This window comes from Quercus suber, unplaced genomic scaffold (genome assembly GCF_002906115.3).
Source record: "Quercus suber isolate HL8 unplaced genomic scaffold, Cork oak 2.0 scaffold_628, whole genome shotgun sequence".
NCBI lineage: Eukaryota > Viridiplantae > Streptophyta > Magnoliopsida > Fagales > Fagaceae > Quercus > Quercus suber.
Genome location: NW_027070070.1, coordinates 350,553 through 369,814, shown reverse-complemented (window position 1 = coordinate 369,814; position 19,262 = coordinate 350,553). Strand labels below are relative to the sequence as shown.

General features: G+C 35.3%; 2 protein-coding genes across 6 annotated transcripts; one reads left to right on the top strand and one right to left on the bottom strand.

Annotated features, from left to right (window-relative positions):
* Positions 1–4,215: 4,215 nt before the first annotated feature.
* On the bottom strand, positions 4,216–4,806 carry LOC112017742 (uncharacterized). Its single transcript, XM_024050197.1, has 2 exons — positions 4,638–4,806; positions 4,216–4,520 (listed from the first exon to the last, which is right to left on the bottom strand). Exons 1-2 carry the CDS (start codon positions 4,804–4,806, stop codon positions 4,216–4,218), a joined length of 474 nt encoding a protein of 157 aa, XP_023905965.1.
* An 8,247-nt stretch (positions 4,807–13,053) lies between these two features.
* On the top strand, positions 13,054–18,957 carry LOC112003384 (pentatricopeptide repeat-containing protein At5g47360). Of its 5 annotated transcripts, none has more exons than XM_065765445.1 (5): positions 13,054–14,565; positions 15,637–15,675; positions 15,821–15,969; positions 17,321–17,446; positions 18,196–18,957. In XM_065765445.1, exon 1 carries the CDS (start codon positions 13,157–13,159, stop codon positions 14,357–14,359), a length of 1,203 nt encoding a protein of 400 aa, XP_065621517.1. In that variant the 5' UTR covers positions 13,054–13,156; the 3' UTR covers positions 14,360–14,565; positions 15,637–15,675; positions 15,821–15,969; positions 17,321–17,446; positions 18,196–18,957. The 5 variants fall into 5 exon arrangements, with proteins under 5 accessions (XP_065621517.1, XP_065621516.1, XP_065621515.1 ...); XM_065765444.1 differs by having other exon boundaries at positions 15,814–15,969; XM_065765443.1 differs by having other exon boundaries at positions 15,807–15,969.
* The last annotated feature ends 305 nt before the right edge of the window (positions 18,958–19,262 follow it).

The following is a 19,262-nucleotide window of genomic DNA, read 5'->3' as shown; positions in this document are numbered from 1 at the left end:
AATCTAGATAAATTCAAAACATGTACATATACAAGAACTCGTCAACTTCCTAATTTATTTCATAATAAACATAATCGTTCTAAACTTTAATGAGTATATAAAAATTGTCTATTTTACTCTAAACATGTCCCAAAAAATAATTAAATATAAATATTGTGGGGATAAGAACCCAAATTTGTATATTAGGTCTTGGGTCTTATCCGAGGATGTGGATATGTCTGAGGAGGAGTAAATGATTGGAAGAGGCCCTAAAGTTGAGAATCACGGAAGAAAATAATGGAGGCATATATTCCGAGGAGTAGTTCCCTCTCGGATATGATGAATATCAGTCAAGCACACATTTGGGTAATTTAGGTGGTCTTCTAGGGAGTTCCAACGATGATCAGGATGAATCTCAAACACGTACAAAGGTGATAAAAACACAGAAATATCTAATAGAAAAGCTACTACCACCGCATTAAATGCATTGTAGCAACTTTTCTGGCCATATTTATGTGGAGAAGACCCCTGAACAATGTAAGCTCAGTTACCACCATTCACAGAGAGTCAAAAAAGATGTATGATGGGACATGCACTCGAGTGAAGACTTAAATGATTAACAAATGTACGATCAGAATGGCCTGGAAGGAACTATATAATGTAAAAAACCTCTCATAATAGGGGGACAGAAAAAAGAGAGAGAAATGAGAGAAAATGTATTACTGTAGCACTAAGAACTGTATTAACTATCAAAACTATTAGATTAATTCATAATCTATCTCCTCGGACAATTATTTTATTGAGGTTTACGTGTGCTGCATGCTTGTTCGTCTTTTGAAATCATTATAAACCGTTGTCTAATTCACCAAAAGCCCAGCTCTTTCACCTACTCTCTACAAACTTATTGTACTTGGCTCATTGGGCTCATATCTCATATCTTTTGGGCTTGGGCTACAAATTGTGACCCTACAAATATATTTAATGATTCTCTCTTTCATCAAAACATAATGGAGTCAAAAGAGTCTTGAAACTCAATTAGTTGTCACATCCTAATGTTTTCAATTGAAACATTTGGGGTTGTTTGGTAAACAAACTTCAACACATGTTTTCAGTTTTTAAACAACATTACACATATTTTTACACACTTTTTCACCTACACATATTTCCACACATGTTTTCAAACTACAAAACACATGTACACAACACCCCTGTGTGCATAAAAAAAAAAAAAAAAAAAAAAAGGATGATCCCTGTGTGCATTAAAAAATTCCGAGGAGTAGTTCCCTCTCGGATATGATGAATATCAGTCAAGCACACATTTGGGTAATTTAGGTGGTCTTCTAGGGAGTTCCAACGATGATCAGGATGAATCTCAAACACGTACAAAGGTGATAAAAACACAGAAATATCTAACAGAAAAGCAACTACCACCGCATTAAATGCACTGCAGCAACTTTTCTGACCGTATTTATGTGGAGAAGACCCCTGAACAGTGTAATCTCAGTTACCACCATTCACAAAGAGCCAAAAAAGATGTCTGATGGGACATGCACTCGAGTGAAGACTTAGATGATTAACAAATGTACAATCAGGATGGCCTGGAAGGAACTATATAATGTAAAAGACCTCCCATAATAGGGGGACAGAAAAAAGAGAGAGAAATGAGAGAAAATGTATTACTGTAGCACTAAGAATTGTATTAACTATCAAAACTATTAGATTAATTCATAATCTATCTCCTCGGACAATTATTTTATTGAGGTTTACATGTGCTGCATGCTTGTTCGTCTTTTGAAATCATTATTAACCGTTGTCCAATTCACCAAAAGCCCAGCTCTTTCACCTACTCTCTACAAACTCATTGTACTTGGCTCATTGGGCTCATATCCCATATATTTTGGGCTTGGGCTACAAATTGTGACCCTACAAATATATTTAATGATTCTCTCTTTCATCAAAACATAATGGAGTCAAAAGAGTCTTGAAGCTCAATTAGTTGTCACATCCTAATGTTTTCAATTGAAACATTTGGGGTTGTTTGGTAAACAAACTTCAACACATGTTTTCAGTTTTTAAACAACATTACACATATTTTTATACACTTTTTCACCTACACATATTTCCACACATGTTTTCAAACTACAAAACACATGTTCAAAACACCCATGTGTGCATAAAAAAAGAAAAAAGAAAAAAAAAAAAAGGATGATCCCTGTGTGCATTAAAAAAGGGCAATAACAAAAGGAACCTTTTAATAATAATAAGAAAAAATTTCTGCTTTATTTTGGGGAGGTGCCTTTTTTTCCTAATTTTATTGGAGATTAACCCAAATTTGAGGGGCTAATTTACATTTTTATATGCCCACACGGCCACACCCTAAACTAATTGAAAACATTTAGATAGGATGATAAAAATTTTCAAAATTTCTGTAAAAAAAAAAAAAAAAATCGAAATTTTAGGGTTCCGTCGTTGGTGAAGTACCAATTGGTAAGGCAAATATGAATATAACAAAAGTAAAATTGTATAGTCAGACACTAATACTAGTTATTGAAAAAAGTCATGATTTTCATCATAAGAGTACTAATAAAGTAATAATTAACTTAGCAACAATACGGAAAATGAAATTTAAATATCCATGTAGACATATTCTTATTTATGAGATGACAACCACAAATTTACTTCCACACTTTATCTATAAATCTACAAAATTTGGGACTAGACAAATCAAATTTGAAAATACTAAGTATTTTTAACACACACGAAGAGAGGAGAGAAGGTTTTTTAAAAAACTTACAGTAACACTGCATTACTAATGCATATCTAAAAGTGCCTTAAAAAGAAAAACTTATAAACAAAGGTGAATAGGATCCAAATTCAATGAAGGGTTTGTTACTTTCATTAAGTTTCAACTTGTTCAACTCCACCAAATTCAAACACCATATCCAAATATGCATAAAATGAATAGTTAAACTAGCTTATAATTGCTTAAACATAAATAAATACAATTATATAGTACATAGTAAATATTTGTACCCATACCTATATTTAATAACACCCATGCTCGTTATAAATTTAACACATGAGGAACCACGTCTCCAATGATACAAAAACCAATCTTATTTTTATGAATTTACGTGTGGTGCCACTGGCTCTTGGTATACTGCGTTTTCGTTTTTGGCAGTGTTGATTAAGATATTAATTGTGGTGGTAAATGGATTTGCCCCTGGGATTCGGTGGAAATTACGTGCTAGTGCCCCCTTCTATGGTTTTATTGTCCAAATTATGTGGCACGTCTGGCATGTTGGGCTGCACATTGGACACTCGAAATGGTCAATGGTCAATAATCGTATTGTAAAAATTACCGCTTGCATTTGTTACCTTTTGAATTTGAATTTTGTTGGCTATCACATGATCCACATCATGAAAGTCTTGTTCGAGTTGTTTCTAACTTTCTATAAGAAAAATATAATAAACTAAATCATTGTTAAATTATATATATAAGAAAAAAGTCAGAGGGTAAGAGATAAAATAATGTAATAATAATTAGCATTGTTTGGCCTTAATGGACCTATTATTGTAATGTATGCACATTTACCTCTCTCTCTCTCTCTCTATATATATATATATATATATATATTATATTAATAGGTAAAACTGAGAGAAAGTTCAATTATAATTTAAAATTATAATCTCTCTCTCTCTCTATATATATATATATATATATATATTATATTAATAGGTAAAACTGAGAGAAAGTTCAATTATAATTTAAAATTATAATCCAATTTTACGTCATGTGTCTAAATTTATATAGGGACTACACATAATTATTTACTTAATTTTTTTAATTTTTGTGTCAAGTAAGTTAATGAGTGCAAAATACTAAAAATTTGATATTAATGAACTATAAAATTAAAAAAAAAAAAAATCACATATACTCAATAAAAATCAACACACAACAAAGATCACATCTTATTAAAAATTAGAAAAAAAATGATCATAAGTAGTATTAAATCTAGGTAAAAATTTTAATATGTGACTAATTACGTTTACTTAAAAAAATAATTTGACTAATTATTTATATTTTATGATAAAAATTGTATTTAATTTTAAATGTATCTATACGTGTGGAAACAATTTTTGCTTCAAGGCTAAGGGTTAGACCGGTTGGACAAGCAAAGAGGGAGGTATTCTTTTTTTTTTTTTTTTTTGGTAAAATGGATTGTATTACTGAAGCTAAAAAGCCAAAATAGGCTCAGAGCAGATTCTGTTTAAGTACAGACCATTGGCATCAGCCATAAGAAAATCCAAAATGTCCACAGGCGGACTTCTAAAGACAAGGAAATCATTTTCTTGATTCGAACCCAGCCTTGCCAAAACATCTGCACACCTATTAGCCTCTCTAAAATAGTGCTTAACACGAACCCGTGGAAGCTGGGAAATAAGGTACCTGCAGTCATCCACTACGGCAGAAACAACACTTTCAACAGCCCTTGGATTATTCAGCAGCTCAACTATAGATTTAGCATCAATTTCGATCTCTATAGCAGGTAAGTGGAGGTTTAAACATTGCAAAATACCGTCTCTAAGGCCCCAAAGCTCTGCAGCAAAACTTGTTGTGGTTCCTATCTTCCTAGCATAACCACAAACCTAGCCGCCATCCCCATTTCGAATGAGTCTTCCACTTCCAACTAGGCCTGGATTGCCCAAAGAAGATTCGTCTGAATTAAGCCTGAACCATCCCACCTCTGGCTTTTCCCACCTAATCCTCTTTATCACTTGAACCGGAGCTAACTTAGGAAGCTTCACACAGTGCTCATACTCCATTGCCTCACGGAAGATCTCATGACCCAAATTTGGATGGATGGTTTTATAATTGAAAACAATGTTATTCCTATGCTTCCAGATGCGCCAAATAGCGAATAGGAAGGAGGTTTTCCAAGGGGGATGGTCTTTGTATTTTTTTGTATTAATATTTCCATTAGTGGTAATCCATTGGTGCAAATTGCCACTGAAAAAAGATGAATTTACCTCCTCGGCACCCAGCTAAGTCCAATACTCCCTAACATTGCTGCAATCCCTTAGAGCATGAATTATAGACTCAGAATCAGAGAGACATAGAGGGCAATTGGGATCCACCAGAACCCCCCTCTTTGCTAGGCACTCCTTAACACCAATACTACTATGCAGACATATCCACGCAAATGTTTGTATCCGAGGAAGAATGTTAGCTTTCCACACCCATTGACTCGAGAAAGGAGCAACTTCACTTCCAATAGCAATCTTATAGGCACTTTTGAGTTCAAATCCGCCATGAATGGACTTACCCCAGGCTATTCTGTCTTGTCCTCTTGCAGCAAGAGATACAGGAGTGGCTTTTAAAAAATTGCTGATACTTTTTGGAATAGGAATGGATATTTTTTACCAATCCCATCCATCAGCTGACACTACATCTTTTACTCTGAGGTTCTCCTCTTCAATAGACAAAGGACCTTGCACCAAACTCCTGATAGGCCCAACACTACACCACTTATCATGCCAGAAGCTCAACTCACTTTCTCTACCCGCAACCCAACTCACTCCTTTCTGGAAGATATCTTCGCCTTTTCTCATTGCAGACCACACTCTGGAACAATGCAGTTTAGTGGGATTTGTGGCATTCAATCTTTGTCTAGTGTAATACTTACTTTTTAAAACCTCACTCCATAATGCATCCTTCTCAATATTGAATCGCCAGTTAAGCTTGGCAAGAAGAGAAAGATTTCTGCCCTTAGCTGTGTGAAGGCCGAGACCCCCTTCACTTTTAGGCTGAGTAATTTTCTGCCACCCAATGCATCTTTTTTCCCGACTCCGAAGAACCCCACAAAAAATCCCGATTAACTTTATCAATGTTATCCAGAAGCTTACCCGGAAGAGCATTGCATTGCATGACATAAGCTGGAATGGAAGAAGAAGATGTTTGGACAAGAATCGTTCTGCCAGCAAAGGAGAGTAGATTGGCCTTCCAACCAGCAAGTTTTTGCTTAACCCTCTCTAGGACAAAGTTGAAGTCTTGGCTATTTGACCCTCTATGTTGAATAGGAAACCCCAGATATTTGCCAAGATTAGGTGTTGAAGAAAACCCCAGAATATCACACAAGGATTCCCTCGTATCTCTATCAACGTTAGGGGAGAAAAACACTCTGGATTTAGCTTCACTAACTAACTGACCAAATCTATTGCAAAATTCATCCAACGCATCTCTAATTGTAGAACAGTTTCTACCATCTGCCTTAGCGAATAATACAAGATCATTCGCAATGAAGAGGTGGGAAAAAGCTATGCCACTCCTAGACGCTTTAACAGGAGTCCATTTTTTCTCCCTGCATTTTTCTTCAATTAAGTGCCCCAATACTTCTATGCAAAGAATAAAAAGATAGGGCGACAATGGGTCCCCTTGCCGAATGCCTCGAGAAGGCCTAAATGGTTCAAGCATACCCCCGTTGAAAAGCACAGAAGTGGTGGTGGAGGACACACAATTCATAATAAGTTCTATCAATTCCCTAGGTAAGTTAGCTTTCAAGAGAGTTTCTCTGATAAAACTCCATTCGAGCTTGTCGTATGCCTTTTCAAGATCCACTTTGATTACCAAATACCCCACTCCTTCTTTCTTTCTACTAACAGTGTGGATAAGTTCCTGCACAATGATTGCATTGTCAACCCCTTTCCTCCCCGGCATAAAAGCTGATTGAACAGGAGACACTAACTTGTTCAACAACGGCCTAATTCTGGCAACTATAACTTTTGTAATAATCTTGTAAACTGTATTGCAGAGACTAATAAGGCGGTAATTACCAATGGTTTTCGGGCCTTGGATTTTGGGGATGAGCGCACATTAATGTTGTTAAGGGATTCAGGAATTTTCTTTGTCACAAAGCACTTCTTGACTTCCTCCACAATTGAACCTCCAACTATCATCCAGAAACGCTGAAAGAACCCAGCATGCAGTTCATCCGGACCCGGCGCTTTAAACGCCTTCATAGACCAAAGGGCTGATTTAATTTCTTCCACTGAAACAGGAACAACCAAGTCATCTCTCTCCATATCAGTGAAGCCTATTTGCCACGGAGATATGGGCCCCGAATGGAGTTTAGCTTCAAGATGGCTTGTGGTGTAAAGCTTGACAAAAGCTTCTCTGACAAAACTCATGATCTGTGTTTCCTCCTGAATCCATTCACCAACACTATTCTTTAAGCAAGAAATTTGGTTTCTCCTTCTTCAAAAGAGGGAGGTATTCTTTCCAATGTGGGACAAGCAAAAATTGCCTAAGACTCCAACCAGTCTAACCCTTGGCCTTGAAGCAAAAATTGTCCCCACAATACATATGCATGTGTCACATGCTATTTTTTTTTTTTATAAATAATTTGACTAATTATTTATATTTTTATAATAAAATTTGTATTTAACTTTAAATGCATTTATGCGTTTGAAGGGGTTACATGCTAGTTATGGGAGGAAACTTAGTCTTAAACCCTAATCAGGTATTGTCCTCTTCGGAATCAGCACCACGGGCCGTAGGCATAATCCTTAAGATTTTGCTCAATCCCACATTAGGGAGAGACGCCTCCCACTCTTGCCTTATAAGTATTTGGCCTAAGGAAGGGTGTACCTTAGTGTGTGTGATGTGAGCAAGTCTCAAAAACTGCGCACGCATGCACTATGCACTCCTTCGGTTGAGCCCAACGCTTTAAATCAGAAGGGGAAGGTGGGGGTTTCCCCTTAAACTCCAAAAAGGCGCCTTTTTGTGGGAGAAAATTTAGTCTCGAACTCCAATTAGATATTGTTATTTTTGGAATTAGCGGCTCGGGGCGCAGGCCTAATCTTCAAGCAAATTGGGGTTCGAGACTAAGGTCATGTTTGGATTTTTTTTTTTTGATCACTCATCACTCCTCACTCAATTTCCGTCACTCATCACTTATCACTCATCACTATCACTTAAAATACCAAAGTTGTTTGGCACCATCACTCACTTCCTATCACTCAATTCCTATCACTCAATATTTTTCACACTATTTGTGGGCCTCATACCTGTCACCCGGTGCAGTTTTTTTTTTTTTTAATACCCAGAAACCCGAACCAGAAAGGAAAAAAAGAAAAGAAACCCAGATCACCTGAACCTTGTGAAAGAAGAAAGGGGGAAAAAAAAAGAAGAAGGAAGAACACCCCAGAAGAAGAAAGGGAAAAAAAAAAAAAAAAAGCAAGAACACCCGAGACCAACCCCAGAAGAAGAAAGGAAAAAAAGAAGAAGAAGGAAGACACCTGAGACTGAACCCAGGAGAAGAAAGGAAAAAAAAAAGGAAAAAAAAAGGAAGACACTTGAGACCGAACCCAGGAGAAGAAAGAAAGAAAAGAAAAAAAGAAGAAGAAGAAGAAGAAGGAAGACACCTGAGACCGAACCTAGGAGAAGAAAGAAAGAAAAGAAAAAGAAAAAAAGGAAGACACCTGAGACTAAACGGAGAAGAAAGGGGGAAAATGAAGAAGAAGAAGAAGGAAGACACCTGAGACCAAACCCAGGAGAAGAAAGAAAGAAAAGAAAAGAAAAAAGAAAAGAAAAGGAAGACACCTGAGACCGAACGGAGAAGAAAGGGGGAAAGAAGAAGAAGAAGGAAGACACCTGAGACCGAACCCAAGAGAAGAAAGAAAGAAAAGAAAAGAAAAGAAGAAGAAGAAGAAGAAGAAGAAGGAAGACAACTGAGACCGAACCTAGGAGAAGAAAGAAAGAAAATAAAAGAAGAATAAGAAGAAGGAAGACACCTGAGACCGAACCCAGGAGAAGAAAGAAAGAAAAGAAAAGAAAAGAAAAAAGAAGAAGGTAGATTGGTCAAAAAGGTGCAGCTGAGTTATGACAGTGGACCCCCCATGTGTGTTTAATTACAAAAATGCTATTGAATTATGAGTTATGGAAACTGAAAACAACCAAAATGTGTTTTCAGTTTCCATAACTCATAATTAAAAAATCAGAGAATTAAGTGATGGAAATAGAGTTATGGAAACAGAGTTATTGTATGCCAAACAACCTTTTTGCTGTGGGTCCCACCATTTTTGAGTTATGAGTTATGGAAAATGAGAATTGAGTTATGGAAATAAAAAATCCAAACACCCCCTAAGTTTCCTCCCACAAGTATTAAGAATATAAAGAGTATGTCATTCAACGGTTAAATTTCTAAAATATGTTAATTTTGTTAGTAGGAGATATAGCCAAAGTTTGTACTTAATTTAATGGCAGTGGTAAATGGATTTGCACCTGGAATTTGGTGAAAATTACGTGCTAGTGCCCCTTCATTGGTTTTATTGTTCAAATTGTTTGTGGCACGTCTGGCATGTTGCGTTGCACATTGCACACTTGAAATGGTCAGTAATGGTACAGTAAAAATCACCGCTTGCTTTGTTACCCCTTTTGAATTTTGTTAGCTATCACATGATTCACATCATGAAAGATTCGTTTGAGTTGTTTCTAACTTTTTATAAGAAAGCTTTCAAAAAAAAAAAAAAACTTTCTATAAGAAAAAGATAATAAAATAAATCCCTTGTTAAAATCATATAAATATATGAAAAATTTAAGTGGGTAGGAGATAAAAATAATGTAATAATAATATAATTAACATTATTTGGCCTTAATGGACCTATTATTGTAATGTATGCGTTAACATTAACCTATTTATTGTAATGTATCGATAAAATGCCATGTGTACAAATATAGTTTTTTTTTTTTTTGGAGAAAAATGTATACAAATATAGTAAATGTATAAAAACAAGGTATTCTTAAAATTATTGGAGTTACAAAATTATGGTAGTCTAAGGTATTATACAAAACTACTATCCCTAGTTTTTATGTTGGGTTTTGATTGCGTCAAGTACTCTGATTCAAGATGTAACGTACTCCATTTTGGTTTAATAAAGTTTCTAGTATTTCCCATAAAAAAAAAAAAAAGTACTCTTGTGTACTGGACATGACACATGCACAATACGTGCCATAAAATAACTATGTGTCAATCTCGTATTTTATCCAGCGTAAAAAAATGCTAGACAAAATCCTTAACTATAAATAATATTCTTATATTATTTTAACATGTCAATTTGTAAATTTTGAACATGTCATACACTCAAATATAAATATTTTCAAATAAAACAATATGGTGAGGAAAATGCCTTAACTTTTTTCCTTTTATTATTTAGTCTTTTGTAGGTGGAGGGTCCAACTGGAAATGCAAAATTGCCAATAAAAAACATAGAAAACTGAATCAAGTAATTGAAGTAAGAGTCATGCTTTTCATTATCAAGAGTGCTAGTCATTAATTCAATAATAACAAACAAAGGTGCAATAGGATCCAAATTCAATGAAGGGTTACTTACTTTCATTAAAAGTTTCAATTTGGTTTACTATATCAAATTCAAACACCATATGCATAAAATTTATGAATAAACTAGCTTGTGATTTTTGAATACACATAAATACATTTAAGAATAAAAATAATTATATAAATATTGAATGTTTGTACCTAAATTTAATATTATTGATGTTCATTTTATAATTTTATAACACGTGGAAAGAAAAGGACAAACCACTTGTCATATTATATGAAAACCAGTCTAACATACATTTATAAATAGTCAAGAAATCAAAGTCTATTTCCTAGCCCGTGCGTCAATCCTTGTTAGGAGTTAGGACCACTCCGCTTGCACCCAAAACACTGGTTTTATACCAATTCATACCCCGAGTGCCATCCTTATACCATTTTTGACCTGAGTACTGACCTTGCACCCGTTAAAATCACTCGATCACCACTTCATCATAGTTCATTTCACAAATTGAGTTTCTCATTAGGGGCCATTCAGACTTATCACACACCATCATTAAAACACGACTTTAAGGGTTTGTTTGGTTGAGGATGAAATGATGGAGAGAGAAAAAATAGGAGAGAAAATGGAAGATGAGTGTTTAGTTGGGGAGTAAAAAATGGAGGTGAAAGAGTTTTCTCATTGAGCCCACCATTTAAGGGGAAAAAGTAGAGAGAAAAGTGGGGATGAAGTGGATTTGATGTGAAATTACTCATGTACCTTTCTATTATATATTCATGTTGTTGCATCTTTTTGTTTTATTTTGTTTTTGTTTTTGTTTGTTGTTTTTTTGTTTTTGTTTTTTTTTTTTTTTTTTTGACATAATACCAAAATGTTATGGACTAAAAAACATTTAAAAAGTTAGGATTAATTGACACATAGAGCAAATATCTAGGACCAAAATGGTAATTTAAATATTTTTTAATATTCTATCTAAAATGTAAATTAATACTTTTAAATTAAATAAAAAATGATGTCTTTGATTTTTTTTATGGTTTTTTCCCCTTTAAAATAAGATAAGTGGTAACTTCAAATTTTCAAACGTACAAACCTCTCGATCTAGAATCTTTGAAATAATACCACACCATGCTGCTTTTGAGTATAGGTGTTTCAAAAAGTTTACAGTGCCAGCTTAGTTGTGTTGAGCATTAGATCCAGTTACCCATGACTTGCGGTTTGTGACTAACCATTTTTGTAGGTTAATAAACTTCCACATGCATTTACATAAGCAACAAGCATAAGGTTTGGGCCACATGGAGATCCACTCACTTCCTTATCACATTCCCAAGAACCAGACCCATTGAGATGGATGAGATGTTATCCTCGAGTATACCTCTACCTTAGATCCATTAGGTTGGAATGATAAAAAAAGGGAGGGAGTGGAAAGAATATTTAATTTCCCTCAGCATGTTTGGTTAAGAGAGTGAAAAAATGAAGAGAAGGAAACTCTTTTAATTTGTGTGAGAAGAAAAATGGGAGGAAAAAAAATATAGTTTGTGTAAATTTACTATCATACCCCTAATGCATAAAAATATTTTTTAATGAGTTTATAAAACAAAAAAATTTAATACTACAAACTAACACAACTAATAACACATCTAGCAAAACAATTAATTAAAAAAATTAAATTTGATATTAAAAAAAAAAAAAGAGAAAGAAATAAAGGAAAGAGCCAAAATGTGTGCACCATACCAGGGAAAGGAAAACAAGAGAAGAAAAAAAAGGTGGCAGTATCGTAGTGGTAACATTTCCGAACAAAAAAAAAAAAAACAAAAACAAAAAAACAAAAACAAAAACAAAAACAAAATAAAACAAAAAGATGCAACAACATTAATATATAATAGAAAGGTACATGGGTAATTTCACATCAAATCCACTTCATCCCCATTTTTCTCTCTACTTTTTCCCCTTAAATGGTGGGCTCAATGAGAAAACTCTTTCACCTCCATTTTTTACTCCCCAACTAAACACTCATCTTCAATTTTCTCTACTATTTTTTCTCTCTCTATCATTTCATCCTCAACCAAACAGACCCTTAAAGTCGTGTTTTAACGATGGTGTGTGATAAGTCTGAATGGCCCCTAATGAGAAACTCAATTTGTGAAATGAACTGTGATCGAGTGATTCTAACGGGTGCAAGGTCAGTACTCAGGTCAAAAATGGTATAAGGATGGCACTCGGGGTATGAATTGGTATAAAACCAGTGCTTTGGGTGCAAGCGGACCACTTGAAGTGGTCCTAACTCCTAACAAGGATTGACGCACGGGCTAGGAAATAGACTTTGATTTCTTGACTATTTATAAATGTATGTTAGACTGGTTTTCATATAATATGACAAGTGGTTTGTCCTTTTCTTTCCACGTGTTATAAAATTATAAAATGAACATCAATAATATTAAATTTAGGTACAAACATTCAATATGTACATAATTATTTTTATTCTTAAATGTATTTATGTGTATTCAAAAATCACAAGCTAGTTTATTCATAAATTTTATGCATATGGTGTTTGAATTTGATATAGTAAACCAAATTGAAACTTTTAATGAAAGTAAGAAACCCTTCATTGAATTTGGATCCTATTGCACCTTTGTTTGTTATTATTGAATTAATGACTAGCACTCTTGATAATGAAAAGCATGACTCTTACTTCAATTACTTGATTCANGAGCAATTCTACACTCACCTGCAGAGAAATGGAACCAACAACATAGAAAAAACCCTGTCCACAGTTAATGTCCCATTGGACTCCAAATGTGTCACTGATGTCTTACATAGATGTCAACCAAACCAATCTCAAATGGGTCTTAGGTTTTTCATCTGGGCTGGCCTTCAATCCAATTATAGGCACAGTTCATTCATGTACAGCAAAGCTTGTGAATTGCTTCATATTAATCGAAACCCGGGTGTTGTTGTTGATGTTGTTGAGGGTTATAGGGTTGATGGGGTTGTAGTTAGTCCTAAGGTGTTTAAGGTGGTTTTGAATTTGTGTAGGGGAGGCAGGCTTGCTAATGAGGCTTTGTGGGTATTGAGGAAAATGAAGGAATTTGGTTTGCAGGCGGATACTACGGCATATAATGTGGTTATAAGGTTGTTTTGTGAAAAGGGTGATATGGATATGGCTGAAGAGTTGATGAATGAGATGGGTTTGAGTGATCTTTATCCTGATATGATCACACATGTCGCGATGATTAAAGGGTTTTGTAATGTGGGTAGGTTAGAGGATGCTTGTGGATTGGTTAAGCTTATGAGGGGGCATGGGTGTGTTCCAAATGCTGTGGTGTATTCTACTCTTCTTGATGGGGTTTGTAGGTGTGGGAGTATGGAGAGGGCATTGGAGTTGTTGGGTGAGATGGAGAAAGAAGGTGGGGATTGTAGTCCTAATGTTGTTACATATACATCTGTGATCCAGAGTTTTTGTGAGAAAGGTCAGACAATGGAGGCATTGGAAATTTTGGATAGAATGGAAGCTTTTGGGTGTGCTCCTAATCGTGTTACGGTTAGTTGTTTGATAAACCATCTCTGTATGGGGGGGTGTGTCGAAAAGGCTTATAAGGTCATTGATAAAGTTGTTGCAGGAGGCAGTGTTTCATATGGTGATTGCTATAGCTCTCTAATAGTGTCTTTGGTAAAGTTTCAAAAGCTTGAGGAGGCAGAGAAGCTCTTTAGGAAGATGCTAGCTGGTGGGGTGAAACCTGATGGTTTGGCATGTAGCATTTTGATAAGAAAGCTTTGTTTGGAGGGAAGGGTGCTAGATGGATTTTGCTTATCTGATGAAATTGAGAAGTTTGAGTTCATTACTTCCATTGATTCTGATCTTTATTCTATTCTTTTAGTTGGGCTTTGTCAACAAAGCCATTCAATGGAGGCTGCAAAGCTTGCGAGGTTAATGCTCAAGAAAGGAATTAGATTGAAAGCTTCTTATTTTGACAGTATAGTTGGACACCTGAAGAAATTTGAAGATGAGGAGCTAGTTGAGCACTTGAGTAAGATTGGGAAATAAAATTCAGTATGTCCTGGAGGATCTTATTTGTTGATTTGAGCACGTTTGAGATTACAGAGTTCTAAGTCTCTAGTTGTGAAGAAACAAGTTTGGAATTTCAAGCAAATGAAAGGCCTTGCCTTGTTTGAGTTGTTTCGTCTGGTTGTGGAATACGGAATTTGGACATGAGTGGAAGCAGTCATCAACCAATGATTAATTGAGCTAAGGTATACAGTGATTGAGGTTCAAATAAAAATGCATTGCTGTTATTAATTTTCTTCCACTTTTAGAACATTGCCATTGGTCTTTGAAACTTCTTTATTCTTAGAGCAAGACTTGTCTTATAATGCCTCCAATATTTCATTATATCACGACTCCTATGATCAGTGCTCTAAGCAAAGAGTTAAACAATTCACCGAGCTACTGAGCAACTTTTCTGGCACTGAAGGACATTGCACGTATGCTCATAACATCTTAAAGTCATATTGTTTAAAGCAATTCTTTACGTTATCCTCCTATTTATTTATTTATTTTTTGGTGTGGCTGTTCATGGGTCAAATTGTGTCCAATAACATAGTTTGTTGTATTTCATCCTGATTCAGTTCTTATGGTCATTATGCTGTGGTTACATTTATTTGATTATAAACCAAAAACTTATATATATACAGCCAGATTTCCTAGATCATTTCAATCAAACACATCCTTAGTAATTCAAGAACATACTATTTAAGATTCCATTGAAGAGTGGCACCTTCAGCACAAAGATCCATTGTTGTTATGGTTTACCACTTGTCTGCATATTGTCATTGAAGTCAATCTCGTAGAAGTTAAACATTTTCGCTTTTTGGGTTATGGCAAGTCCCAGAATATCATATTTTGCTAGATTTTGAGAACCTTTAATTTGCATTTAATGCTTGTCTCAGATAATGATCACCTAGAAATAAATGGCTACCATGTTGGAAGACATTCTACTGTGTATTCTTTAAATTTCTGTTGACCCTATTTTGAGCTCTATCTAATATTCTTGAGTGGTTTTTGCTTGTATGGACTGGTATTTTGTGCATTATTACAGACAAACTAATCAGGTTAGAGATCAATACCCACTACATCCAAGTATAAACTACTCTTTGAAAAGAATGTTATTTAGCATTTTAACTCACTTTATTTATTATTATTTTTTTGATGGGTAGCATTTTAACTCCTTCATTGAAGTTGGATTCTTTCTTGTCATTCTTTCACTGTCATGTATCATTAGGATGTCTCTGACAAGGCTTGGCTTTTTGTTTCTGGAATTGCAGGATCACTTAGCTTCCATAAGTTATCTTAAATTACCAAATGTGAGTAGTATAACTTGTTGAAGCATTATAAATGTTGCATTGGAGCTTTTCTACTGTGTAATCTTCTCTTACCAATGCATTCAATAAATTCTGTAATTGTGAAATCATATGAATGTTAATACATTTTGAAGTGGGCAGCTGCTAGGTTTGATTGGCTTGTGGCAAAGCTTGTATGATGAGGTTGATCGAATTGACTGACAATGGGATGAGTATTCACTTTTCTTGCTCCAATTGAAATCTTTGGATATTTCAGCCAACAAAAGTGCAGGCCCAGCTCTTGCAGACTTGCTTAAGGTAATTAGAGCTTACCCAACTGCTTTTAACCAGCTATAAATTTTTTAATAAAGATGCTTCTGATTCAATAGTTAGTGTGCGTTTGGCATTTGATTATAAGTTTGTTTTTGCTTATTTTATGTATTGTTTGTGGGTTTCACACTACTTTTTGTCTCAACTTTATTTCTAATTATTTAAGTTTCAGCCTTTTGGAAATAAGCTAACTTTTAGTTTTCCATCTAGCATTATGCAAATAAGCTACTAGAAATAAGCAATTCCCGAACAGACACTTAGTATTCTTTGCTCTTGAACAGATCTCTTTCACAAGATCTAATTTTTCCATGGCATTCCCATGCATTGCTTCATCAAAGCAGGAGACAATGGAAAATTTGTTGGTTTCAGGTTTTACAGAAACTTGTGGGCATGGTTTGGAACTCAGTAATGTTTCAAAAAATAGCACACCTGCTCTTTGTACGTGTAAATTAACTTGTGGATTTTATATGAAATTATGAAATTTTAGGGTCTATGACAAAGATATGATGCTTTGCGTACTGCATTTGACTTGTACGACCCATGTGTTTGTATAATTTCCAAAGGGGGGAAAAGATTGGAATAGTTGTATTTCCATCAAGATGTCTCAAATACTATCAATTTTGCAATTGTGCAGTTAAAGTTGACCTGAAATTTGTGTTGGATCCAATCTAATCCTTTATCAATTTCTTCAGCATTTATCAATTGTTAACACCACTTATCAGTGTGTGTTGCATAACTGCAATTACCAACCTGATTAGTGTGTGGATATGCATAGCAGGAAACGGCCATCATTGAGCTGGATTGCTAATACATTCAAATTACCAATATATCACTTTTACCTGCATGGCTGCCTGACTGGTGACACATTGGTGATTAGAACAGCTGGAGGAAAAACAAAAATCAATATAACACTAATAGTATAGAGCATTTCCATGAAGCTCCAAAGGGAATATTGTTTTGACTATTTCTTGAGTAACATTGTGAATGTGGAGGAAACCATCAGATTTTGTAACAGTAAATTGATGATCCATTGCGTAGAGTGTCAAGATGGATAATTTACTATGGCTTGTCTAAAGCTTAGAAGCAATTTGCAGGAGACAATTCAAACCATTGGCTATGAAATTTGGGTCATAGTCAAGGGCTAGCACATGGTTCAGCTGTGCAAAACATGATTTTAGCATGATAAAAACATCAATTTTCTTCTCTTGGAACATAAAGAAGTTTACTTCACTTTTATTTAAAAATACAATTTACAACTTGATATGTACGACAACATTTTCTTGTGTGTTTTGACTTTTGAGTCTTAAGTGGTATCTTATAGCCGCTCATTTTTGTGCAGATGGAAAGCTTTACATGGAGGACAGGAACCAAGTGCACCCTATGTTTTTTAAGCCATCAACGGTAGACTAATTTGCTTTGATAACCAAGGAAGAAAAAGAACATAGAAATGGTCAATGCAAGAGAGGTACAACATTATGTCACTCAAGACAAAGGACAACAATGCTTTTTCAAATTAGTCACATCCATTTTAGAAGCAATTAAAGAGCTTAAAAGCATCAATATCTGAAATAATTATACCAAATTAATTTTCTCTTGACAAAATCACACATCCATTCTGGCTCATCCCAAACTGGAGATTGTCTTAGAATTGTTCACTCCACCCTGGAGAGATGCTGCCACTTTTCATATCGTACAACCACCAACCATAAATTGTGTTATGGCTGAAGTGAAAATATAAACAGTTTCTCTTGCATCCCACCTTGCTTGCAGAGACAGACACACAGCACTGTTCCCCACAAACAATGTTTGATCACCAAGGCTCTCCATCTTTGTCCATGAAAGTCTAACAAGATCAAGCTGAAAAAATCTCTACTTCATACACAACATTAATTGACTTCTTTGAGATGAGAAAGTCAGTAAAATCTCCCCATCCAACTCCACCAAATATTCTCTAAAATGCTTTGATGAGACGGAAGGGATAGCCCTTTTTGTACCCAAAGAAGTAATTTTTAGATGAGAATCTACTTCTTCTATCACCGCAAGAGTTCCTTGCAAAGTCAAAGCATAGAACTTACCTCTAAATCCAATGGCATTTGTAAATTGCAAATAATGCTTTCGTGATTTGTCTGAGCATGTGGATCAATGAGAAAGCAGTCTTGTTTTATCCATTCACACTCTCCTCCTTTTTGGCTAATTATATACTTAAACATGCAGGATGGATGTCTAGTGCCTGTATGTGCTCCAATTAGCCTATGGAACATGAAAGCTGGATGACTAGTGCCTGTCAAGACCATCACCATACAACCTAATGACAATGTTGAGGATATAGTTCAACGCTGGCATCCCATAAAGGTAGACTACGCCATGATCTCTTAACTGGATCCCATAGAATGTAGGTTGAAGGTGTTGGTCCTCTGGCCACCAATATACCATTAGTGCACCCCAGATAGTATTTCCATGGATACTGGGGTACTCTATATGGTGGCCAAGGGTCAGTTAAATTGCATTGTTGTTGATCTCCTTTACTGGTATTGGTGTTGGAGATTTGAAGCCAACGCAGCACTGCATTTGGATTGCATTTCTTGGGTGCAGCTCTCCATGACTTGGTCACACTCCCAAAGGGATACAGTTTAATCCAACAATAATAAAGGAAAGAGGAAAAATGAATCCATCTAGAGATACTGCCTAATCTACACTTAATGGTTACTAGCAACTTGACTCGAAATCTGTTCAGTTAGTTCTCTTTGCTTGTATTTTTTTGTCCAGCATTTTATTTGTATAAGTTAGGATACAATGTAGGCATTTTCTCTGATCAAGCTTAAGGCTATTAATAGCACATATATTTGCCTTGATCCCCAAAGACAGGAAAAGTGATGGAATTTAGGTCAATTTTAGCTTCTGTAACAGACTTTACAAACTAACATAAATACTTTGGCAAAAGGCTAAAGTGTATTCTCCCTAGCGGTATAGTTGAAACTGAGTGTCTTTGTCCTTGGAAGGCTAATTACTGCCAATGTGACTATGGCCTATGAGACATTTCATTATATGAGTCAAAAAAGAGTGGGAAAAATAGGATTTATGGCTTTCAAGCTTGACATGAGCAAATAATATGAAAGGGTGGAGTGAATGTTCCTAGAGAATACCATGAGAAAAATGGCGTTTGATGAGAAATGGATTGGACTAGTAATATGGGTTGTATAACAACGGTGGCCTACTGTATCTTGATAAATAGGAATTCTATCAAACGTTTCACCCCACTTGTCCAAGGAGACCTGCCATCC

Coding starts and splice junctions, on each gene's coding strand:
- LOC112017742 (XM_024050197.1), bottom strand. CDS start 4,806: ATGGAGTATGAGCACTGTGTGAAGCTTCCTAAGTTAGCTCCGGTTCAA. Junction 4,521..4,637: donor ACTCATTCGAAATGGGGATG/GCGGCTAGGTTT, acceptor TACCTGCTATAG/AGATCGAAATTGATGCTAAA.
- LOC112003384 (XM_065765446.1), top strand. CDS start 13,157: ATGGGTCTTAGGTTTTTCATCTGGGCTGGCCTTCAATCCAATTATAGG.